This window comes from Barbus barbus (genome assembly GCF_936440315.1).
Source record: "Barbus barbus genome assembly, chromosome: 31".
NCBI classification, from domain to species: domain Eukaryota; kingdom Metazoa; phylum Chordata; class Actinopteri; order Cypriniformes; family Cyprinidae; genus Barbus; species Barbus barbus.
In genome coordinates, this window is record NC_136759.1 from 4448375 (window position 1) to 4474829 (window position 26455).

Sequence of the window (26455 nt, forward strand, 5' to 3'; positions counted from 1 at the left end):
GAAAGGCAGGATGTAGATAATTGGGCTCTCATTAATAATTGATCACAGAGATTATGCCAATGAAAAGCATTACTAACACACATATTTGCACACACACACACATGTGCACGCCTCATGCCATCCGGCTGGCAATCTCTCATTGACTCATATCGTTCTCATCTAGGTCAAACAGCAGGAACACAACAACCGACGAAAAGCAAAATAATCTCCCCATTTCCACTCGTTTATTTGCGCTCGCCGCTTTCCTTCTTTCTTTCTCTCTCTCTGCCTGTCCTATCTGCTCGCTCAGCTCTGGCAGTAATATCAGCTTCCAGCCAGGACTGTGTGTGTGACTGCTTAGCTGTAGACTGAGGACAAAATTGTACACAAAAGCGAGCTAAATTTGACACAACCTTCCATTTGGAAGGCAATTATTAATAAATAAATAAATGAAAATGCAAATAATAGTGATAAAATGTATAATATTAAAATGCATTTTATTATTAGAATTCTTTATTTTAATGTTAATTAAAATATTTTTTTATTAAAATACAAAAAGAAATCTTGTAGTAGGGTTTGAGTTTTGGTTGTGTATAATAATTAGCTTTAAAAAACAACAATAGATGTCTAAAGAATGTCCCCTTTTTACAATAATATAATATTAAAATGAATTATTATTTAAATATTTTATTATTTTAAACGTCACATGTAAATGTCTCTGGAAAAAAAAAACAATACATGCCTATGGAATCTTCACTTTTAGAAGAATATAAAATTAAAACGTGTTATTAGAATATTTATTATTATTTTTATAAAAAATATAAAAAGCTCTTTTTAGGGTAGGGTTTAAATTTTGGTTTGTCTGTAATAATTATAATTAGCTTAATATAAAACAATATGTCTATGGAATGTCAATAATAATACTAAAATGCATTCTGTTATTAGAATTTTTTTTTTTTTTTTGTCTATAGTAATTATAATTAGCATTATGAAAACAGTAAATGTCTCGGGAATGTCTCCTATTATAAGAGTATGATATTAAAATGTATTACAACTTTAAAGGCGATTTTCTCAATATTTAGATTTTTTTTTGCACCCTCAGAATCCAGATTTTTAAATAGTTGAAACACTTTAAAGAATATAATATTAAAATGTATTATATTCTTAGAATATTAATATTAATTTTAAAATAATTTTTTTTATTCTATTTTGAATTTATAGTAATTATAATTAGCTTCGTACAAAACAATAGATCTCCCCTTTTAGAAGAATGTGAATGTGTGTGTACTGTATGTTGTGTGTGTGTGTGTGTGTGTGTGTGTCTGAAGTTGAATGAGCTGCTCTGGTTGGTGGTAATGGTGTAAGATGACTCTGGTTTGTCAGGGCTGGTTTTCCAATCTGTGTCTCTGATTGGCTAAAGTGAGTTTCTATTACCTCAGAGAGTAGAATACACTCTCTTCTCTGTCTCTCGTTCTCACTGTGTCCCTTTTTTTCATTGTCTACTCTCATTTTGAGGTTCCTCGGGCAGTTCTGCTGGTTTTCCGAATATATTGCGTGTGTTCTCACTCTAGCACAGAGAACTAAAGGATTTTATGAATCCTACAGGCTGACAGACTGAATTATTGATGTCACACACACACACAAGCTCAGGCTGTTTTTCAATTCAGCGAAACCTGATCTGATTCCTTTACCTGATTCAAGTCTGATTCTAGTTCTTTTGCAGAAAATTTACCATGGTACCTGTAGTTTCAGTCAAAACACAGAGGTATAAAAGTACTTAAAATTTATACAGAAATTATGGGGAATAAATAAATAAATAGGTATGCATGTATATATAACGCTCTATTTTTAGATATTATTTATATTTTTTATAAAAATGTATTTATTTTATATTTGCTTAATTTTATTTTTTTATAGACTTTTATTTCGGTTAGGTCTAGCTCAACAGTCCCACCAGAGCAAAGTCTCACTTTTTTGTGGCAAATCTGTCCCTGAGAATAACTGCTTTTTCCCCTTTTTTTTAATGTTCTGACCATGGACATAATTTATTTTTTTTGCCCCCAAGACTGAAGACCTCAGTTTACAGTTATATGGAGCAATTGAAAATGCCGGGCTGTTGTTGGGGTCAGAGGTTCAGGTTTTATTTTGTCTGTAGCCTGAGGATTGCTTTTTCTTCTGCTCTGTTTCTGTTACATGACTTATGGAAGTGACCTCCTTATTGATCTAAATTTACCACAACCTGTGTTCTGCTGTATTATCACAGAAAAACAGAGATTTTCAAAGGTGACTCACCACTAGCGTCACCACAGAACAGTGACGAGGTTTCCAGAACAGTCACCATTGGCCAGCCAAACAGGAAGCCCCGCCCAAACTCAAGCAATTGGCTGAGACATTGTTGCTGTGGTAGGCCCAAACAAACAGCAATGTTTTGACAGCGCCACACACTTTTCAAGAAAATTACCTGACAAATTGTTCGCTTGGTACATTAATCTGAAATAAAAGACAGTATTTTACCAATAAAACAATTCCATTATTCAGTTATAACATTCAATTATTCTGCAGTAATTTCTGCACCACTAGCATCAGAAAACAGACCTTCTGTAATAATGACTGTTTTCAAACAGGTTTTTTGGCCATTGGCCAGCTAAGAAGGAAGCCCCGCCCCAAACACATGCCATTGGCTGAGCCATTGTTGCCGTTATGTTTTTAATAGCACCAAACACTCTTCAAAGATAAACTGCTCAATTAGAATATTAATCTGAGATATGAGACCAAATTTGAACAGTATAGCAATTTACACAGCTCGGTTGTTTTAATGTTTCTGCTCTGTAATTGCTTTTTTGACAGCAATTGCTGCTATCAGAGTTAATATGAGTTTTGTCAGTCTCAGTGAAGAATGCATTGAAACTAAATTATCGATTCTGCCACTGTTTGACTGGAATTAAAATGTTCAGCTTGTGATGTTTTGGTGTTTTTATCCATTTTATATTGCAGGTGTCATCTACACTACAGATCTGTTGGACCGAGAGACGCAGGATTCCTATTGGCTGACGGTGTACGCTACTGATCTGGGAGTGGTACCGCAGTCAGCAGCACTACAAGTGTACATACAGGTAAATTAGTGTGTATCCTTTGTGAGGATAGATAGATAGATAGATAGATAGATAGATAGATAGATAGATAGATAGATAGATAGATAGATAGATAGATAGATAGATAGATAGATATATATATATATATATATATATATATATATATATATATATATATAGATATATATATATATATAGATATATATAGATAGATAGATAGATAGATAGATAGATGTGTGATAAATCTGTGTGTTTGAACAGGTTGAGGATGTTAACGATAACGCTCCCCTCACATCTGAGCCAATGTATCACGCCACCATTCCGGAAAATTCCCCGAAGGACCAGTCTGTCATTCAGATCCAGGCGCAGGACCCTGACGCCACGGCAACCGAGCCCCGCCTGTCATTCCGTATCTCCAGCGGCAACCCGCAGAACTTCTTCAGCATCAACCCGCGCACCGGTCAGTGTCCTGTCAATCAAACTCCTCCTGTGTGGTAGATATAATAAATTACTGTCAGTTTTAATAAGTTGAGTTTGTATGTGTGTCACTTAAAAAAGTACCATGGTACAGTGATGGTATCAGATGATCCATCCATCTATCCATCCAGCCTTCGTTATGTCCATCTATCCAACTTCCATCATCCATCATTCTATCCATCTATCTGTCCATCTTCTGCCTTTCTGACCATCCATCTATCTATCTGTCTATCTGTCTATCTATCTATCTATCTGTCTGTCTGTCTGTCGTTCTATCGTGAAAAACTCACAACACATCAATTTTCTGCAATGTGAAAGCATGGTCACCATCTATGGATCCTTCTGGAAAAAGAGTCCAGATAAATGTTACTGTATCTATCTGTCTATCTGTCTATCTGTCTATCTGTCTATCTATCTATCTATCTATCTATCTATCTATCTATCTGTCTGTCTGTCTGTCTGTCTGTCTGTCTGTCTGTCTGTCTGTCTGTCTGTCTGTCTATCTATAGTTCTATCGTTCTGTTGTGTCGTCTGTCTGTCTGTCTGTCTATCTATCTATCTATCTATAGTTCTATCGTTCTGTTGTGTCGTCTGTCTGTCTGTCTGTCTGTCTGTCTGTCTGTCTGTCTATCTATAGTTCTATCGTTCTGTTGTGTCGTCTGTCTGTCTGTCTGTCTATCTATCTATCTATCTATAGTTCTATCGTTCTGTTGTGTCGTCTGTCTGTCTGTCTGTCTGTCTGTCTGTCTGTCTGTCTGTCTGTCTGTCTGTCTGTCTGTCTGTCTGTCTATCTATAGTTCTATCGTTCTGTTGTGTCGTCTGTCTGTCTGTCTGTCTATCTATCTATCTATCTATAGTTCTATCGTTCTGTTGTGTCGTCTGTCTGTCTGTCTGTCTGTCTGTCTATCTATCTATCTATCTATAGTTCTATCGTTCTGTTGTGTCGTCTGTCTGTCTGTCTGTCTGTCTGTATGTCTATCTATCTATCGTTCTATCCATCCATCTATTGTTCTATCATCAATCTATCCATCAATCCATCCTTCTCTCTGTCTATCCATCCATCCATCTATCCATCATTTGTATATACTGTGATTTCTTTTTATGAGTGTTTTAGTCTTTGGTGTAGATAAAGCTAATTTTTCCTTCTTGTGCATTAATTAATTCTGCTCATTTAGTATTTAAATTCACTCATTTAAATATCAGCATCTGGGTGTGTGAGTTCTTGAGGTCGTCGCTGTTCTCCGCATTATGACATCATCGTTTGAGCCTACTGTAAATCCTGGCTGCTGATTGGCTGGTGTTATGGATTTGCCTTTGATTGACAGATTAATTTCATAGCTACAGGCCCTTCCCTCCAGCCACACGCCCCATAGTGCATGTCAGCAGGAAGCAGCGATCCTAATTAAAAACTTTGTAAAGGTCACAAAAGGTCAAGCTGTCAGAAAGACAGAAGGCAACAGCAAAAGGGACGCAGCCAGAGAGAAAGATCAGAAAGTCTTGTGAGGTTTGATGCAATAAATTTATTTTCATAAACTGCATTTCCTGAAAAACTCACAACACATCAATTTTCTGTAGACTTTTGTCTGTATGTGTGTGTGTGTGTTCGATCTTGTTACAGATCAATGTGAAAGCATGGTCACCATCTATGGATCCTTCTGGAAAAAGAGTCCAGATAAATGTTACTCTATCTATCTATCTATCTATCTACTGTTCTATCGTTCTGTTGTGTCATCTATCTATCTATCTATCTATCTATCTATCTATCTATCTATCTATCTATCTATCTATCTATCTATCTATCTATCTATCTATCTATCTATCTATCTATCTATCTATCTATCTATCTATCTATCTATCTATCTATCTATCTATCTATCTATCTATCGTTCTGTTGTGTCATCTATCTATCTATCTATCTATCTATCTATCTATCTATCTATCTATCTATCTATCTATCTATCTATCTATCTATCTATCTATCTATCTATCTATCTATCTATCTATCTATCTATCTATCGTTCTGTTGTGTCATCTATCTATCTATCTATCTATCTATCTATCTATCTATCTATCTATCTATCTATCTATCTATCTATCTGTCTGTCTGTCTGTCTATCATTCTGTCATTCTATCCTTCTATCTGTCGTTCTTTCTCTGTCTCTCTGTCTGTCTGTCTGTCTGTCTATCATTCTGTCATTCTATCCTTCTATCTGTCGTTCTTTCTCTGTCTCTCTGTCTGTCTGTCTGTCTATCCTTCTATCTGTCTGTCTAACTATCTATCTATCTATCTATCTATCTATCTATCTATCTATCTATCTGTCTGTCTGTCTGTCTGTCTGTCTGTCTGTCTGTCTGTCTGTCTGTCATTCTATCCTTCTATCTGTCGTTCTTTCTCTGTCTCTCTGTCTGTCTGTCTGTCTATCATTCTGTCATTCTATCCTTCTATCTGTCGTTCTTTCTCTGTCTCTCTGTCTGTCTGTCTGTCTATCATTCTGTCATTCTATCCTTCTATCTGTCGTTCTTTATCTGTCTGTCTGTCTGTCTGTCTATCCTTCTATCTATCTGTCTGTCTAACTAACTGTCTGTCTATCTATCTATCTATCTATCTATCTATCTATCTATCTGTCTGTCTGTCTGTCTGTCTGTCTGTCATTCTGTCTGTCATTCTGTCATTCTATCCTTCTATCTGTCTATCTATCTGTCAATCTATCTGTCTGTCTGTCTATCCTTCTATCTATCTGTCTGTCTGTCTGTCTGTCTGTCTGTCTGTCTAACTATCTCTGTCTGTCTGTCTGTATGTCTGTCTATCTCTCTCTGTCTGTCTGTCTATTCTATTGTTCTATCGTTCTATCATTCTATTTTTCTATCGTTCTGTCTATTGTTCTATTGTTCTGTCATTCTTTCTATCATTCTGCCTTTCTGTCGTTCTGAAGTTCTATCTATCGTTCTATTGTTCTGCAGTTCAGTTGTTCTATCTATCATTCTATCGCTCGCTCTCTTTTGCAGAGGTGTGAATTGTTTGATTTCAGTCTTGTATTCGTTTATTTTAGTGAAAGCTGTCTAAATGTTAATCAAACGGATGCAGGTCTGGCCTCTGCTCTCACCTACTCTAAGCATCATGAGATCTAAGCATCAAGGCCTTTCAGCCTGATCGTGTTTAAATGTATGTGTGTAACAGAGACGATTATACATCACCATCTAGCTGGCACACACACCCCTGCTCTGTTTGTTGGGCTTTTATTTGGAAACTTGTTTGTCTGTTTATGTATATGGATTACATGAATTATTGATGCCATGTCAAATATACCGAGCGCACAGAGAGAGATGAAATTACCGCTCTCGGGAAACTTCATTCAATTCCAGGTTTAAATAAAGTACTTGTGGAGAAGTATTGAGCAGTAAAGATGACTTTAGAGGTCATTTTATTATTCTCCTATAAAGCAGAGTTGCAATTGATGTTTCTGGGATAGCCAGAGTTGATTTGTATAACGTTTCTTTTCAAGTGGAGAACATGATGCACAGCTTTGAAAATTCAGACCCTGTTATATGTGTGTGTGTGTGTGTGTGTGTTTAATTAATGACATATTTGAGTCACTGGAGTTTGTGCGGGCCGCAAGGAAATGTTTATTTATTGACACATTTCTGAGAAAACAGAGCCAGGGTGTGTGTTTTTTGAAAGTGTGTGTGTGTAGTCAGCATGGTTGGAAGCAGATGTTATGAGGATATTTTGATGATGCACTGCAGCGTTTTGTGAAGGTGACTCCAAAACAAAACATCTTTAGTTCTTTCACAAGACTGGAGTTTGCACACGCTCCCTAGACACGTCTGCGCTTCTTGTTTGTGTGCTCCCTCGGCAGTCTAACACATCTGCTGGGACAGTTAAAGTTATATTGTAGTTTACAATACACACGTTGCCTGCGCTGAGAGATGTGTGGTCTCTTATGATAGTTTACACATGCTTCTGAAAGATTTCTGTACTGTCATGGGGGACATTGCTCTTACACTTTATTGCTTTTGCAGATGTGTTTGTAACTGAGGAGTTTATACACAAACCCTAAACAACTCAGTTAATCGATACCAGAAAGCCAGCCTCTGGTATCAATACTGAATACAGGCAACAACTAAAAGGCCAGAAGAAAAAAAGAATAAAATCTTAGCTCAGTCCAAAACTGACATCTTTTCAAAAGTATAACACAGAAACCGCAACACAGGGCCAACCAACCCCACCAAAAAAAAAAATATACATATATATATATATATATATATAAAATGTATTATTAATATAATAATAATATAATGATTATGGTGATGTTTATTATTGTTATTGATGTTATTATTATTACTAATATTGTTGTTACTATATAATTATATAGTAATAATAGTAATAATTCACACATCATAATCATACCTTTTATTATCATTAATTTAATATCATATAAAAAATAAACCACCACCAACAGCAACATAAAAAAGCATCATTAGTAGTACTAGTAGTAGTACTGGTGGTAGTAGTATTTTTATTATTTTGCTTTTATGTTAACATCAAACAATACTACTAATAATAATGGTGGTGGTTTATTTGATTATTTTATATTAATGCAAATAAAAGTATTATTTTAATAATTTGCAGATTCCATAAAAGCAGTTTTGAACTAATTTTAGTAAATATTACAATGAAAGAAAAATAAGCAATGGCTAAAATGGTCTTATTACATAGATTTATGAATGATAAACTGAAGCAAGATCATGTACTATTAATCAAAGCCTACTGTTGCTGATCCACAACACAGGTCCTCTATGGATTCAGTGTATTCTGTTGCTTATGTGCAGTGATGAATTCATTTAGACTTTCTGGGTTATACACAGCAGTGGGAAATTGCACCATTTGGAAGCGCGTTTAAGCTTAAGTTCAGAGTCTGTGTTCCCTAGTGCATCTACAAACAAATTCAGAACTGAACAGTTTATACACGCTCCCTGAACAACATGAGCAAAACTCTAGTATTATAGTTCATTCACCTCAGTTTACTGACACACTCCTCCATTCTCCCTAAACATTACAGCCTTCTGAACACACTTCCTAAAATCATGAGCCGTTTCTACACGCTCCCTAAGCATCATTTTGCTCTCATTGTGCTTCCAAACATCCCACCAGACGCTACACATGTTGTCTTGAACGGGTGGATGGATGGACAGATGATTGAATAGGTAAATATATGTACGGATAGATGGAGGAATGGATGTGTGCCAAAATGATGTTTTTGTCACACCTGCCAGTAGCGGGTGAATTGAGAATATGTAATGGCCATAAATATTTCTGAGTGGTCATGAAATGTCTTTTACATCATTTTTCATTTAAAAAATTGTGTTGATTTATTTATGTATTTGTGTGTGCATATAATATTTGTTATGTGTAATGCATGATATATATATATATATATATATATATATATATATATATATATATATATATATATATATATATATATATACAGTTAATTTATACGAAAAAAATAATTAAACAGCATAATTAAAATACTACATACACAATGTGTGTAATACAAATATTTAATATATATATTATACATAACTAATATGTAGTGTAATATCTAATATCTAATGATTTATATAAAATAAGTTATTTCCTTGCATATTTTAATTTTTCACATTTCATATTTTCATTATTATATTTTTTACATTTATAATTGAACATTTTGTATTTTGTAAATATACATATTTGTATCAATATAATATTTTTTATTCATTTATAATGTAAATTGCAGTGTATATAGTTAATGTAAAATTGTATCATTAAAAATCCTAAAGAAATGTATTTATTTAATTCTGTATTTTATTTAAAAACACACAATACATAACTAATACGTAATGTGTTATAATACATTATACATGTGTGTGTATATGTATTTATATAAAAGGTTTTTCCTTGCATATTTTCCCATTATATCATATCTTAGCCAGCATCTATGTGAAACGTTACCTCTCATAACATCAAAACTATTCTTTTTTGTGATTTTCTCTAATGCATGGAACAGATCATACATGTGTCCCCTATGGGATTCTGTAGGGGGGTAAAAACGTCTTTTAAAATAATTTTCCGTGGCTTTCCACTGAGTTAGAGCTAAAAGCTGCTCTGCAGTCAGTAAACAGAGTCTCCTGCAGACGAGGCGACAGCAGCTCAGAGTGTGTAAGATCACAGGAGGAGAGCTAAACACAAACACTTCCATCATTATTAGACAGTCGCTTCAGCCGAGCGCATGAACATCGTTTATTTCATTCACTTACGTCAGGTGAAACAGCCAGAGCCACACTGTCATTCTAGCAATTCAAACCACGCATTGTGTAGCGGTTCCTAACTGGATTTTATTCACTCGTCAGTCACAGTCTATTTGGACGGATGAACGGTCAAGTCTTCAAACTTCTACAACATTGCTTGTTTTCAGCTTTAAACTCTTCAAAAGGCTTGCGAAATCTCGCTCTTTCTCTCTTCTGCTTGTCTCAGCAGTAATTTGCGTCTCTGTGAATCTCGTCTGCAGGTTTCACACATTCGCGTTTGGTCTCCTCCAACCCCGAGTTCTCCTCCTCGTCTTTCCTCCCCCTCCGTCTCATCCTCTCTCATCTCTCTCTTATCCTCTCCTAACACCTTCCTCTCCTCCCTCTCTCGCTGCATCACCCTCCCATTCTCTCGTTCACAAGGTCTTACGTGTCTTTTTGTCTCTTTCTCGGTTTCTTACTCTTCCATTCCACCCCCCTGCGACTCCTTAACATCCTTCCGTCTTTCTCTCGCTCTGTTCTGTCTTCCTCCTCATGATGAAAGACACTAAGAATAGCGCTCTCTCTTTCTCTGTCTGCTGTGGCTCCGATAATCACTGCTTCTTCTACAGCATGTAAACACCCTGTTTTCTCCGTTCTTGAAGCAGAGATCTGCATTCGTTCTGCTCACCGTGATTGCGATCGATCTGATTATCCTCCATAATGGATCATTTGGAATAATAGACGACTCCCGGAGTTTTATCAAAAGCATCGTTCGTCATTTCTGCGATAGCATGGCCTGAAGAGCAGTAATAAGCCATATCTTTAAAGTACTTCTCTGGTGGTGTTTCTTTATAAAGCTTTACGTTTTATCTGTAATGTACTGACAGAATTAGGCCAGAAATACCCAAGAAACGTATGAACCCACGCACGACCAGTGATAATAATAAGAAATGTCTTTTGAGCAGCAGATCAGCGAATTAGAATGATTTCTGAAGGATCGTGTGACACTGAAGACTGGAGTAATGATGCTGAAAATTCAGCTTTGATCACAGAAATAAATTACATTTTAAAATATATTCAAATTGAAAACAGTTCAATTAGTTTTTACTGTATTTTTAATCAAATAAATGCAGACTTGGAAACCAAAAGAGACAAAACAGGCAAAAACAAAACAGGCTTTTGAATAGCAGTGTACATTTGATTAGTGACCTAGAAATAGTGCATAATTGTAAATAGTTCTTCTCATGATAACTTTTATTTTAATGGTTTAATATCCTAAAAAGATATTTTGAAAGCTTTTGTAGTTTGCATCCAAGTGCTTGCATAAAATGTTTTGTGCCTTACTGTTTGCAGTATTTCTTTGACAAGAAAACAGCATTAAAATTATTTCATATTTATGTATTTTTTTATTATATATATATATATATATATATATATATGTGTGTTATTTTTATACATTTTATGTTTTTTCATGAAGACGTGCACATTGAATAACTGACAGAGGGTGTTTACTTAAGATTACTCAAAGTATTAAATATTAAGATTATGATTAAGAAGTCATTAATATTAATAAGGAATTACATGAATAAATTATTATATTACAATAATCTCTTAATATATTTTTATATATAAAATTATTAATAAATTTAATAAATATTTAACTTTTTCATGTTTAAAAATAATATTTAAAATTAATTATGTATTGCATTAATGTATTATTAAATTAAGCACAAAATCAAGATGTAATCTGATATTGTTGATGTTATCAAAGGACATACACCTGAAATTCCTGGAATGATAAAATGACTCATGGTTAATTAATTTAATATATCAGTAATCCCAGTTTCTCTTGATAAAATAGTTATAATTAAAGCAGAAATACTGAAAATAACTGTTCAAGTACAAAAGGAGGATAAAAACTGACCATTTATGGCATTTACTTGATAAAAGTATGCATTTAAATAAACTTGTTTAATCATGTTGTTTATTAAAAATAATCTGTGCAAGACAGTGCAAAAGTTTTTCAATCACTGCAAAGGCTCGCTATAAATTATGGATGCCGTTTTGACATTTAGAAAAAGCGTGCAATTTAAAAAGCAGCATGAATCGCCTCTGTGCTGAAATCTGCCACTCTCTTGTTTCTTTGTCTTTTTCAGACGGCTGTTGATTTATAGATGCAGTGTGATCTCAGCATGTGTGTGTGTGTGTGTGTGGCCGGTTTACGTTCCTTTGGTGTGCGTTTCGAATTTATGACACCGACCCCACCAATGAATCACAGACACACTCATATGGGCCAATTCCCACCTGCAACCATTCGACGCACAAAACACACGTAACGCCGGCAGTTTCCAAAGGTTTTGATGTTATTTTTTATCCACAATGAGTTTCTTGGGAAATCAATGCCTCCCGTGTGAACCTTTAATGACTGTGGAGGAACAAAAGACAAATGCACCGTGAAATAAATGCATGTGGCGATTATAATATAATTCAAAAACTAAAAAGATAAAAAGGAAGCTACATCTTATGCATATTCTACACGTAACAGATAACTGGCCTGTATAGATATGCTGTTGTATACTATTGCTGTTTTAGTTAATTGCTTGTAATCACTCGTCTCTCTAATTAATATGCTAATTCCAGTGAATGCAGCTGTTCTTTAGCTAAGCGCACACTCATTCTCACTGACTGGATCCTTATACAAAGACACCCTCATTAGCAAATCTATTGCTGTTAAATAAAAGCAGGTTAAAGAGGTAAATCACCCAAAAATTCAAATTTTCTCACCCTCATGTCACTTGAGTTTTTCTTCTCTTGAACACAAAAGTAGATATTTTGTCGAATGTTGGCAACCAAACAGTTGACGGTAGCCATTGACTTCAATTGTATTTTTTATTTTTTTCCCATACTATGAAAGTCACTGGGTACCGTCAACTGTTTGGTTACCAAAATTCTTCAAAATATCTTGTACGGTACTCAACAGAAGAAAGAAACTGAGGTGAAATGATATGAGGGTGAGTAAATGATAACCAACTTTTCATTTTTGGGTGATCTGTCCCTTTAAGAGAAACTTTCGACTATGAAAGTGTGCGTCTGGGGGATTTGTTTTTTTGAGTACCCTATATTATGGACGTCACATAAAAAGCCTGCGTGGGTGTTCGGTGTCCAACGTTAAAGCTCTAATCCGTCCGTTTTCCCCCCGTATGCAGACTTACTTTCCCACACACGCCAGTCAAGAGTGGTAGCTGTGTAACGAGCCTCTGGTTGCCATGACGATGAGATCAGAAGTCTGTAGACGTTAAGACCCCACTTGCCCACTATGACCAGTAAACCCCATTCAGGTAGCAGCAATTATCCAGTGGGGCCTCAAACAGACTCTGTCTGTGTGTGTGTGTGTGTGTGTGTGTGTGTGTTACAGGCATGATGTCATCAGTAAACTTTTCTCTCTGGTCTTTTTGTTTGTCCCCACGTTCCCCTCCTCTCCCGTTCTCCTCTTTTTGTTTTCTCCTTCCGTTTTTTCTCTCCCTCAGTACGAGTGCCCTGCGCCTCTGTGACTTGATTCAACATAGCTGCCCCCTCTCTTTCTCTTCCTCCTTGTGTCTCTCTTCATCTCTGATATGGGTCAGTGATGGGGCGCCCTGGGATGCGCCTGATCAGAAAGCATACTTAAGGACCTGCAGGCACTTTGACGAGCCACGGAGAACATTACTGTAGGAGCACAACAGCAGGGCTAAAAAAAATTTTAAAAACCAACATAGCAAAAATTGGTTTTCGTAGTGATATATAATCTTTTCAATTATAATTTTAACTTTTTTTAATAAATTGCACTACCCACATTCCTTCTAGGTAATATATTATTACCTAAAAATTTGTTTCCATGAGATTTTCAAATGTTTTTATAAAAAGTCTCTTTTGCTCACCAAGGCTGCATTTATTTGAAAAAAAAAAACAGTAAAATCTGTAATATTGTGAAATATTATTACTATTTAAAATAACTGTTTTCTATGTGAATATACTTTAAAATATAATTTATTCCTGTGATGCAAATTTGAATTTTCAGCATCAGCCTTCAGTGTCACAGGATCCTTCAGAAATCATTATAAAATGCTGATGTGCTGCTCAAAAACATTTCTGATTATTATTCATTTTAAAAAGAGTTGTGCTGCTTAGTATTTTTGTGGAAGCAGTGCTATATATATATTTTTTTTCAGGATTCTTTGTTGAATGAAAAGCTCAAAAGAACAGCATTTATTTGGAGTAGACATTTTGTAATATTATAAATGTTTTCACAGTCACTTTTCTTCAACTTGTGAGCATCCTTGCTCATTAATGAATCCTTTCTGACCCTAACATTTGCAAATGATTTATTACTATTATTTTATTTTATTATTTATTGCATACTTTTTGTTTACTAGTTACTAGTGCTGTCAACCGATCAATCGCATCCAAAATAAAAGTTTGTTTACATAATATATGTTATTGTGTATATAAAATACACACACATGCATGTATATATTTAAGAGGAATATGTGTATATTTATATATACCTAATAAATATACACAGTACACACATATTATGTAAACAAAAACTTTTATTTTGGATGTGATTAATCGCGATTAATTGTTTGACAGCATTAATTATTTGCTTGTTTATCTTTCAGTGTTTTTTCCTCACTACTATATATCATACTTTTTTAAATTAATTTTTTAGTGTTCACTTCAGTGCTTTTCAACTGTACTGGTCTGTTGCTCAATCTATAGCGCCATGCCAAAGAAATAAAAATTGTATCCGGTCTAAGTTTGTAGTCTGAACTGAATATGAGGTGGAAAATATGTCCATCACAAAACCATGGGAAGGAAACTATTGAGTTGCTGCATGTAGCGAGACCAGTGCAGTCCCATTCACAAACAAATGACTCTTATGATATCATTATTTTAACTGAATCATTCAAGAAGTCTATTTTGTTCCCTTACAGTATCAAAAACTCCAAGTACTCATTACTTTTAGTGAATTTCATCTAACAACGATGAAGCTAGTTTTGTGAATTTAAGGTTTGTGAAACTTAACCACTGTCATTACCTGTAGTTAGAGACTGCAGAAGTGGTTGGATCAAAGAATATTTATAAAGCACCTGCTAAAACGAGTGATTTTGTGTGTTGCAGGTCTGATTACCACAACCTCTCGGAAACTGGATCGTGAACAACAGGCTGAGCATGTTCTGGAGGTGAGACACACTCATGCCAACCCACATTCACACATATTGCTACGTTCACACAAACACACATCAGGTGTGAGAGCTGCGAGCCATGCTAATTTGCACTGCCTCCAAATTGCAGATCAATTTTGTGAGGGACGGTAGAATTACGATTTTCACTTCATATGAGCGCAAGATAGAGTCCTATAGAAGCCTGTTTGAAATTCAGAATGCTTGCTGATCGCATATGTTTAAGTGTGAAAGTCAATGTTTTCGAGTGGGTGTTTTGTGTTTGTAATAAAAGCGATTTGTCGTGTTGATCTTTTGAGAATGAACTTGTCACTCACGTTATGTTACCCGTTCACCGTGTGGTCCCTTGACACCCAAACATTACACAGACCAAACGCCCCTTTAATTTATTACAACCCCCTCTTTTTTCTCATTTATTGCGCCTTATTTCTTTCTCTCAGACAGACAGATTGAATTTGTACGGCGTGGCATGGCAGTCTGTGAAAGGAAATGAATAAAGTGAATTGAATTAATCGTTTTGTTGTTGCCGAGATGGATGGCGCGCACAATGTCTTTTGTTTTTAATGATATCATTTAGATGTTCCACTGCACTCTTCTGATTGGCCGGTGGCCACGTGCGGCCGTGCTGATTGGTGGATGAGCGATGGGCATGTTTGCTAATGAAAAAGAAAAATGGATCGAATATCAGAAACCGGATATGAGAGAAAAGCGGAACATGACTCATCATCACTCCATTCTACAGAGAGAAAAAATATGTAGAAGATCAGACACATAGAGAATCTTATTTCTCCTTTCCTGTCCATTTATAATGGGTTTTTACCATGAATAGTAGTGTTTACTAAGGCAAGCATTTCTTGTGCTGTGACTCATGCTTCACTGTAACTCTCCCCTCAAAGAAATGAAATGAAATGAAATTAAAATGTTTCTTGAGCAGCAAATCAGAATATTAGAATTATTTCTGAAGATTCATGTGACACTGAAGACTGGAGTAACGATGCAGAAAAATCAGCTTTGCATCACAAGAATAAATTACAGTTTAGAAATATATTCAAATAGAAAAAAGCTATTTTAAATTGTAATAATATTTCACAATATTACTGTTTTTGCTGTATTTTTGATCAAATAAATGCAGCCTTGGTGAGCAGAAAAGATTCTTCACTGTTTTTGTGTCCAGGTGACTGTATCAGACGGCGGTCCGTCTCCCAGACACACCACAGTATGGGTGGTGATCCAGGTGTTGGATGTTAACGATAACAAACCAACGTTTCCAGAGAAGGTGTACCAGGTCCGTTTACCCGAGCGCACCCGTAAACAGCGAGGCGCTCCTATATATCGGGTGTTCGCCTACGACCAAGACCAGGGCGCCAACGCCGAACTCTCCTACAGCATCGTCGACGGCAACGAGGATGGGAAGTTCGTAATCGATGCCAAAACCGGTGTGGTTTCATCGCCCAAGAAACAGTTCACTGCTGGAACCTATGATATTCTTACAGTGAGTCACCTTTGACCCTTGAGCTCCTAAATGAAGTTAATCTCACACTTGTATGTGATTATAAAATGAAATACGGTGTTTTATATTATGTGACTGAAATAAAATAAAATAAAAAAGAATAATAAAAAAAACAAATAAAATAAAAACAATACAGTTATAAATAATAGAATAAAAAATAATAATAATAATACTAATAATAAATAAAATAAAAAAGAATAAAATGACAGTTATAAATAATAGAATAGAATAAAATAAAAAGAATAAAACTAAATAAAATAAAAAAGATTAATAAAACAAGACAAAATAAGTAATAAAATATAATAAAATAAAGAATAATAAAATCAATAAACTGATTAATAAGCTTGGTAGACCATGTTTAGACCACTTTGTTCATGCACCAAATACCTGACATGTTCCATAAACATGCCAATTTATCCCCCCACGTAATTGGAATTATATAAATCATCCATATGTGATATTAGGACAAGAAGTAGGCTCACCAGGTTTAACCAGACGTGTAAACTCATAGATAATAATTTCCAGGTCTCTGAAAAACTCTCTTGACATATATAGCAGCTCTATTCTCTTAATGAGGGAGTTGACATTTTAAATGTCTTTTTATTGTAAAAGGTTCATTCTTTTGTTTGCATTCAATGCAAAGGTCAACACTGGATGCATTCTTCCATTTCAGCTCAGTGCTTTTAATGCCTGGTGGTGTTGTCTTCCTGATGTGTGTTTAACCTCTGACCGCAGGTGAAGGCAGTGGATAATGGACGTCCTCAGCGCTGGGCGACGGCTCGTTTGCACATTGAGTGGATCCGCCGTCTTCCGGCCAGTCCTCTTCCTCTCGCCTTCGAAGAGCAGCTTTACAATTTCACCGTCATGGAAACCGACAAAGTGGCGGACATCGTAGGCGTGGTGTCCGCCCAACAGCAAGGCTCCGCCTCCTTGTGGTTTGACATCACAGGTGAGTGCTTGGATGCTTTATGTTAATGTGATGGTCTATCTTTAGCTGCAGGATAGGGATGCAAGTGGATTTTTAGCATTCAGTGAAGAATTGAAAATAAATGTATTTATTGTAACAATGTTTGAAATTTGAATCTTTTTTACATTTTAAAATTCGGAATTTTTAGAAATAATTGTACTTTATTTATAACAAAATCTTTAAATATAAATATAATTGGATTTTATAATGATAGGTTTGACTTACAGTTAGATGAAATTAATTTACAGATTAATTAGGCCAAATATTTGCATATTATGGTTTAGAGTTGGTGGGAATGTTTGTGGTTCACTGCATGATTTGTGGCGTTGTATTGCTATCTTTTGCCATTCCACGGTCGCCATGGCGATTGCTTGCGCTGTCTGTATCTGTGGTGATGTAAGGTTTGTATACACACAAACAAAAGACTAATACATTGTAAATAATTGATCATAAAACAAACCTAAATTAATTATTATATTATATTATATTAAAACAAACCAAATATCAACTGCAAAAAACGCATACTAATAACCGCCCTGATGGTTAATTATTATATTATATTATGTATACAATCTTATAAAGTGTGTAAATTTAAATAATGTTTTACAGTAATATTAATAAAGCCAAGTTATTACACAGTGATGTTGACTGTTGATGTCCCGGACACTGAGGTCCTGTATCTGTTGATATGGTAACGGGAGAGTCAGATTTGCAGCATGCATGCCGTTTGGTGTTCAGATACCTTCTGTTTGCTTCAGCAGCACCTGCTCTGCACTCTTTCACTGCTCTGCCGCTCTTTTTCTCCTCCTCTTCTTGAGTCACAGGCCACTTCTTCTTTATTTCTTTTATCCTTCGACTCTTCATTCTTTACTTCTGTTGTTCTATCTCTCTTCCTCTATCTCTCTCACTCTCTCTCTTTTTCTAAATGCTTCGTATGGAAAGGTCCACGCTCTTTCCGTGAGATGTTCTATATACTCCAGACCGCTTGTGGCAGGAACTGTTCTACAGAAGGTATCTTTACCAGTTCAGCCGAACTCTTTTCCTCTTTTCTTTTTCTTCTCGCTGTCAGGTTTTTCTTTCTGTTTTTTCTCTTTCTCTTTTTTAATTCTGTATTGTGATCTCTTCTTCTGTCTTCAACTCTGTCTGCCTGTCTTGCTCTCTCTCTCTCTGCATGTCCAGGGCTCAACGCTAAGGATTTATTATTATTTTTTAAATTTATTTCTTTTTAATTAATTTAATTGATTTGTACTTTGCCTGGTAAAATTTTCAAATTTCCCACCACAAAGCAAAAAAAAAGTTTGTTTTCTTTGTTTTTGACCCATGCAACCTTGTATTCTATATAAAGTTGTTACAACACCAACATTTTAGATTTGGTTAACACTGAAATTTCCCAATTTTCTATTACTATATGATACCACATCAAAAACTAATACAGTTCAAACAATGCAACAAACAAACAGTCATTAATAAAACGAACAAAGTACAAGTAATAGTACAGATAAATACAATAGAAATTAAATAAAGAGTGCTTTAGGTTTTTCAGGTAGTTCTAACAGTAGTACTCAGATAAGAAATGCTGCAGAAATTGAATAATCAAATGTGAAATAATGCATAATCTTAACTGGAAAAATGATTCAGTCACAAGCAGTGTTTTCTTCTTTTTCTTTTGTTGTTTGATTAACATTAAAGGGATATAGTTCACTCAAAAATAAAATTTTTGTCATCCTTTACTTTCCCTTAGGAACAGAGTGAGTAAATGCAACTCATGACCAATTTGTACGTATTTTGCGAGGTGGCTAATTCATATGAATTCATACGACCTCACTCGTACGATTTGACTGGACCCCAGTGACGGGTAGGTTTAGGGGCGGGGTTAGGTATAGGTCAGTCGTACAAATTCATACGAATTGTGCAACTCGTAAAATATGTGCGATTTAGCAAAAATCGTATGAATTCGTACGAGTGAGGTCATACAAATTCGTACAAATTAGCCACCTCATAAAATATGTACAAATTGCCATGAGATCAGGTTGGTAAATGATGATGATAATGATTTTGGAGTGAACTGTCCCTTTAGAGGGTTTGTTCAGCCCAAAATGAAAATTCTGTCATTAATTACTCACCCTCGTGTCATTCCAAACCCGTCAGACCTTCGTTCATCTTCGGAACACAAATTAAGATGTTTTTGATGAAATCGGAGAGCTCTCAGACCCTCCATAAACAGCAACACAACTGAAATGTTCCCAGGTCTAGAATACATCGGTAAAATAGTCCATGTGACATCAGTGGCTTAACTTCAGTTTTGTGACGCTACGAGAATACTTTTTTTTTTTTTTGCGCAAAGAAAACAAAAATAACTATTTAGTCAACCATTCTTCTCCCCCTGTGTTACGTCGTCTGTCATTTTAGAGAGTATCACAATGCATACGCATGCTTTCCCCTAAGCGTAAACAATGCTTAATACGCAGATTACGTTCATGTGTGCGCTCCCCCCCCCCCCCCCCCCCCCCGAGCGTAAACAACGCTGATTACGTCAAATACGTTCTTGGGTACTCTCCAAAATTTTGGAAGACGTAACTCGGGGGAGAAGAATGGTTGAGTAAATTGTTATTTTTGTTTTCTTTGAGCAAAAACGAATTCTTGTTGCATCGCAAAACTGAAGTTGAGCCACAGATGTTATATGGACTGTTTTACCGATGAACTTGCTACGTTTCTGGACCTGGGTACATTTCAGTTGTGTTGCTGTCTATGGAGTGTCAGATAGCTCTCCGATTTCATCAAAAACACAAACTTAAAATGTTCCGAAGATGAACGAAGTTCTTACGCGTTTGGAACGACATGACGGTGAGTAATTAATGACAGAATTTTCATTTTGGGGTGAACTAACCCTTTAAGGACACAAACCGCAGCAGGTTTATTAAGCCGCTGTCACGGATCCACTATATAACACGTGGATTTTCACAGGATGTTAATGTTCACTTAACTTTATACTCACCAAAATTGTGATACGCATGTGTTAACACATGATAAAAGTGCGAAAGAGAATTGAAATGTGTATTGTGTTGTGTGAGAGAAGGTTGTGCTGTAACGGACAAAAACAGACCAAAATACATCCAAATGCCCATCTTGGAGAGTTCTCTTTCACCTCTTAAATGGTTTTTAAATTGCTTGAATGTTTACATTGACTTAAGGAGACTTATAAACGCCTGCAAATGATAAACTTACGCAATGACGCAGTGGCAATTTCATCCTTATTGTTTAGCCCTGATGTCTCTGTCGCTACTGTCTCTCTTTTTCTACCTCACTGTCTTTCTGTCTTTTCTTTGTTCTCTCTGAATGTTTATCTCTCTCTTTCTGTGATTCTATTTGTCTCTTTCTTCTCCTGCCTCTCTCTTTCTCCCTCTGTCTGTCCCTCTCTCTATATTTATATAAGTTCAGCAGAACTGCTCTTGCTCTGTTGCCGTTTAACCATCAGCTAGCTCTGCATTCCCATCATCCCTTGGTGTTGTGCTGTATTGCTTAAACATGATTGGTTGGGATGTGAATTTGAGGGCGTGTTTCTTGATACAAATGTGATTTAAATGTGTGTTTGATATATTGCTGTATGCATGTGTGTGTGCGCTTAGCATTTACTGTGCAGTGGCGATAATGGTTTAATTCCTGCTTCCATCCGTGTGTGTGTGTGTGTGTGTGTGTGTGTGTGAGAGAGAGTTTGTGTTTTGTTTATGAGATACCTAAAACCCTTCTGGTGGTCGTTGATCCAGCCTTATCATCTGCGGCCTGATTAAATGCGTCATTAAACAGCCAATCGAGTGTTCATAAAGGTCAGGGGTCAGTTCAGGGTTAGCTCGCCAGACGAGGGAGCATGTGTGAGGGCAGCGAGGGTGGACGGTGATGAATGAAAGGGTGTGTAAGTGTGTGTATGCGTATGTAAGTGTATCTCTCCACCATGTTTTCCTGCAACAGGAGGCACGAGATGATTAATGCGCCCTAGGTAGAACGAGCGTGAAGAGGGAGCATTGCGTCCTGCCAAAACACACTTTCACCTCTGTTCACATGCATAGGGGTTCAAACACACTCATGCAACAATGCGATCTACATCTTAAAGGGATAGTTCACCTGTAAATGACAGTTCTGTCACCATTTGCTCACCCTCATGTTGTTCCAAAATGGCGTGACTTTTTTTCTGTTATAGACGCAAGTCAAAATGGTGATTTTTTTTTTTTTTCTATACAATGAAAGCAAATAGCTTTAAGGGGCTAAAAAAAACAAACAAAAAACAGAAAAATAGTGCATGTGACTTGAACACTGTATATTTTAAGTCTTGAAGTTTTGTGTGAATGAATGAAAACAGACTGAAATTTAAGTCTTGTTTGTGAAAATTTAAATGATATGATAAAATGAGTGATACCAAAATTTGTTATTCATTGTTTGTGGCTAATTAAAATGTAGCAAAACTAGTCTAGAGTGAGGTTTGAGGCCTGTGGTGGAGGGCAAGATTTACACTGAATGATAACTGAAATTTCAGTTTGTTTCTCACACAAAGTTATCATGTGATTGAAACTATTTTTATGGTGCATTTTGACAGCTTCTGGTCTGCTTTTGTTGTGTGGAAAAGTGCAATGTGAACGTTCTTTGAACTAACATCTGTTGTGTTGCATGGAAGAAAGGTTTGGATTGATGTGAGGGTGAGTAAATAATCAGATATTTCATTTTTGGGTGAACTATCACTTATAGTCTAACAGCTGGCTTTCACTGTACGATAACAGTTGTTTCTTCGATCCATATTTTTGGTTTGCCTTCCTTTTGTTTCTGTTAATAGTCTATGAGGCAATCTTTCCTCTTTGAGCAGAGTCTAGAGAGTGCTGTGTGTTTGTGGGCAGCATGTATTTGTTAGACTGTGTTTGTGTAGGATGTAGAAGTCTTAGAAAATGGAGGAAACTTTTATATAGAGTTATATAAAAGATATAAAAGAGTTATATAAAAAGTTATACTTACATTTCACTGCTGGTTATACTCTGTATAATTGTGTATGTGATGAATACAAATCTTGAATCTTGAGAGTAGCACACACACATGCGTACATATGAGAGTGTATATGTCTGCATATATTGTGTTAGTGTTTTGCATATGTAGGATGTCTGTATATGTGTTTTATATAACGATATATTGCATATGTGGGCTGTGTGTTGTGTATTTGCTGTGTGTGTGTGTCTGTGGGTATAATGAGGAGATCCCATCCTACTTATGTTTAGCACTTCCAAACCCTTTATCGCCCTCATCTGGTGTACCTGAGTACTGCAGTGTTTGAATCTGTGTGCAATATCTGTATATGAAACACCATGGACCACAAAACCAGTCTTATATGAAACACCATGGACCACAAAACCAGTCTTAAGTCGCTGGGGTATATTTGTAGCAATAGCCAAAAACACATTGGGTCAAAATTATAGATTTTTCTTTTATGCCAAAAATCATTAGGATGGTTTGTAAATTTCCTACTGTAAATATATCAACTTATTTTTTTGAGTTGTAATATGCATTGCTAAAAACTTAATTTGGACAACTTTAAAGGAGATTTTCTCAATATTTTAAATTTTTTGCACCCTCAGATTCCAGATTTTCAAATAGTTGTATCTCGGCCAAATATTGTCCGATCCTAACAAACCATACATCAATGAAAGCTTATTTATTCAGCTTTCAGATGATGTAGAAATCTCAATTTCGAAAAATTGACACTTATGGCTGGTTTTGTGGTCCAGGATTCACATATGAGTGTGTGTGTGTGTGTGTGTGTGTGTGTGTGTGTGTGTGTGTGTGTGTGTGTGAGTGTGAGAGAGAGAGAGAGAGAGAGTGAGATGGAACGTATAGAGTTTGTGTGTTTAATCATGTTTTCTCTTTTCGTGTAAGGCGGTGATGTGGACAGTATGTTTGACGTTGAGAAAGGTGTCGGCACTATCGTCATCGCTAAACCTCTGGACGCAGAGCAGCGATCATTTTACAACCTCACTGTGGAGGTTACTGATGGGACTAATATAGCGTACACTCAGGTAAACACACACACACACTCAAATAAAACTAAATAAACATTCACAGACACTTGATACATGATACTAATGCACTGATGTATAATTATTTATTTTTATATTAATATAAATATATAAATACTGATTATAATTTCTTTCTCTTTTAATATTATATATTATTACTATATATATGTGTGTGTGTGTGTGTGTTTGTATATATATATATATATATTGTGTGTAGTGACATGTGGCCAAGTATGGTAACCCATACTCATATTTGTGTTCTGCATTTATCCCATCCTAAGTGCACACACACAGCAGTGAACACACACATACCGTGAACACACACTCGGAGCAGTGGGCAGTGGGCCGATCATTCACTCCCCCCACCTACAATCCCTGCCGGACCTGAGACTCGAACCCGCAACCTTCGGGTCCGACTCTCTATCCATTATATATTATCCATAAAATAATATATAATGTTAGTCAAATTAATGTTTTATTTATATATAAAATTAATATTAATGTTCATAGAATTTCTTTTTATCTTATATTAAATATATAGTAACCTAATTAATATTTTAGTTGCATTAATATTTATAAATCTATATTAATTCATGTGTATAATCCGCATTTCTCTCCACGTAATTTTTAGATATCATATTTTTTTCGCTTACTTTTTTTGCATTCCTTTTCTTCCTTAGAATATGGCCAGACATGATGTTAAAAGGCAGCATAATGTTTCTTCCTATCTTTTGGAGCAGCTTTTTTGTCTTTTACGTGCTTCTGAAAGTGTCTAGGGAGGAAGCTCACTTGGTTTTGGAGAAGAGTTAGTGTTTGTCCGCTTGACAGCAGCTGTTTAGTCAATGATTGATGCTGATGTTTGATGGTGAGGGTTTGATTGATAACATCTGTCATCGTTCAGATTGCCTAGCCCTGATGTCAAGGTCCCATCGGATTGATAGCTCCGTTGCCATGGATACGAGCCTTTTTCAGTGTAATATGTCTGTGAAGGTCAGAGTTTAAAGGACACAATCCATCCTGAAAGGAAAAATGTGAGAGAGTGAGGAAAAATGAATGATCGATCTGTTTATCTTTCGGAGTAGAAGCTGATGCAGTGCTTTGGGAGGAGGATGACCAGAAGAGCTCTCGCATTTATTCAGTTTATTCACTAAATTAACATACACGCATGCACAAGAGCATAAACACAAAAGATAACTAATTCAAATTCAGTCAATTGCATATGTTGGATGCAAATGCATTCCTTTTAAAATTACAAAGTACAAACACACACGTGAACAAAGAGTGCTGGAGGGAGGGTCAGAGAAGGGGCAAATGGAAAAAAAATTATGAAAGCGATTGTATTCTTCTCCAAGATTTGTTCTCTATTTAGAAAGCACCATATTTCACACACTTTCATACTCAAATATACATTCATTCACTGTCTGCAACACACACACACAGATGGAGCTCAGCGTGTCTCCGCAAGGCCGGGTGTGAGTCGGAAGTGCACGTATGTTATTACTTTATAATTAGATCAGCTAACGTGTTTCGATCTCACACACTCGCAGACACTCACAGTTGTGTGCTCTCATGCTGTCTGCGTGCTCCTTTGACCGGTGGGGCTATTAATACAGGTTAGCGACAACTGAGTATTTGCGTCAGCCGATTTGTTTGCGTTTCAGCATTCAATCAGCTTCGATTTGTTCTTACACTCATGGTGCGTGCAAGTCATGTGATTTTCATTAAGTTCTATCCAGTTTTATCAGCATTGATCAGAGAAGTTCACTTGGACTCATAATAAATAAAACTCCTGAAATGTAGAAAATGCGCAAACACATCAGTCAATACAAGGCTACTTTATTTAAATGTGATCAAAGTTACTAATATAATACATAGTACTTGAATTTCATGAGCTTTCTTATCGAGTACAGATGAGAAAAAAACATTTCCAGATTGCATTTTCCACTTGTGGCATTTTTAAGTGATTTTTAAGTGATTTAATTAATTTTATATTTTATTTTCTTTCACCCAAAAATAAAAATTCTGTCATGAATTACTCACCCTCATGTCGTTCCAAACCTGTAAGACCTTTGTTCATCTTCAGAACACAAATTAAGATGTTTTTGATGAAATCCGAGAGCTCTCTGACCCTCCATAGACAGCAAGGATCCTTACACGATCAAGGCTCAGAAATGTAGCAAGAAGATCATTAAAATAATCCATGTGACAAGTGGTTCAACTGTAATTTTACAAATGTTACTTTTTGTGCGCAAAGAAAACAAAAATAACCACTTATTTTTACACTCATCTATTTTGGAGAGTATCACATACGTAAACAACACATGCTGTTCTGTGTCAGCAGTGCCGTACGCGAATATGCTGTTTACCTTGTTTACACTTTAAGTTGAACGTTAACAACGTATGCACATTCATACGCCGCATACGTTGTTTATGTATGGGATATTCTCCAAAATGGCGCTATAGGGTGATGCGGAGGTTCACGAATTGTTGAATAAAGTCATTATTTTTGTTTTCTTTGCACACAAAAAGTATTCTCGTAGCTTCGTACAGGTCAGAGAGCTCTCTGAATGCATCAAAAATATCTTAATTTTTGTTCTGAAGATGATCGAAGGTCTTACAGCTTTAGATGAGAGATTAATGACAGAATTTTCTTTTCTGGGTGAACTATCCCTTTAAGTTATAGTACTGTAGGTGTTTGTTGTTGTTGTTGTTGTTGATTTTTACTTTTTTTCTAATTAGTTTTATTTTTTATTTCACTTTAGTTTTAGTAATTTTAGTATTTTAGTTGCCTTTTTTAAGTTTTTGTTTTTAATCTAATATTTGCATTTTATATTATTTCAACTGCATGTATATGTGTGTGTGTGTGTGTGTGTGTGTGTGTATGTATA

The 26455-nt window shown here is 35.7% G+C and overlaps 1 protein-coding gene across 1 annotated transcript in view; it reads left to right on the forward strand.

Moving 5' to 3' along the window:
- Window positions 1-26455, forward strand: part of LOC306851249 (protocadherin Fat 3-like) — a gene marked incomplete at both ends in the record, with an annotated part of 43409 nt that overhangs the window by 16334 nt on the left and 620 nt on the right. Inside the window, 6 exons of the mRNA XM_079387405.1 lie at window positions 2974-3092; window positions 3333-3531; window positions 14979-15040; window positions 16215-16532; window positions 17286-17499; window positions 23428-23567. Of these exons, the coding sequence (XP_079243531.1) occupies window positions 2974-3092; window positions 3333-3531; window positions 14979-15040; window positions 16215-16532; window positions 17286-17499; window positions 23428-23567 (1052 nt within the window). The remainder of the gene's footprint in view (window positions 1-2973; window positions 3093-3332; window positions 3532-14978; window positions 15041-16214; window positions 16533-17285; window positions 17500-23427; window positions 23568-26455) is intronic.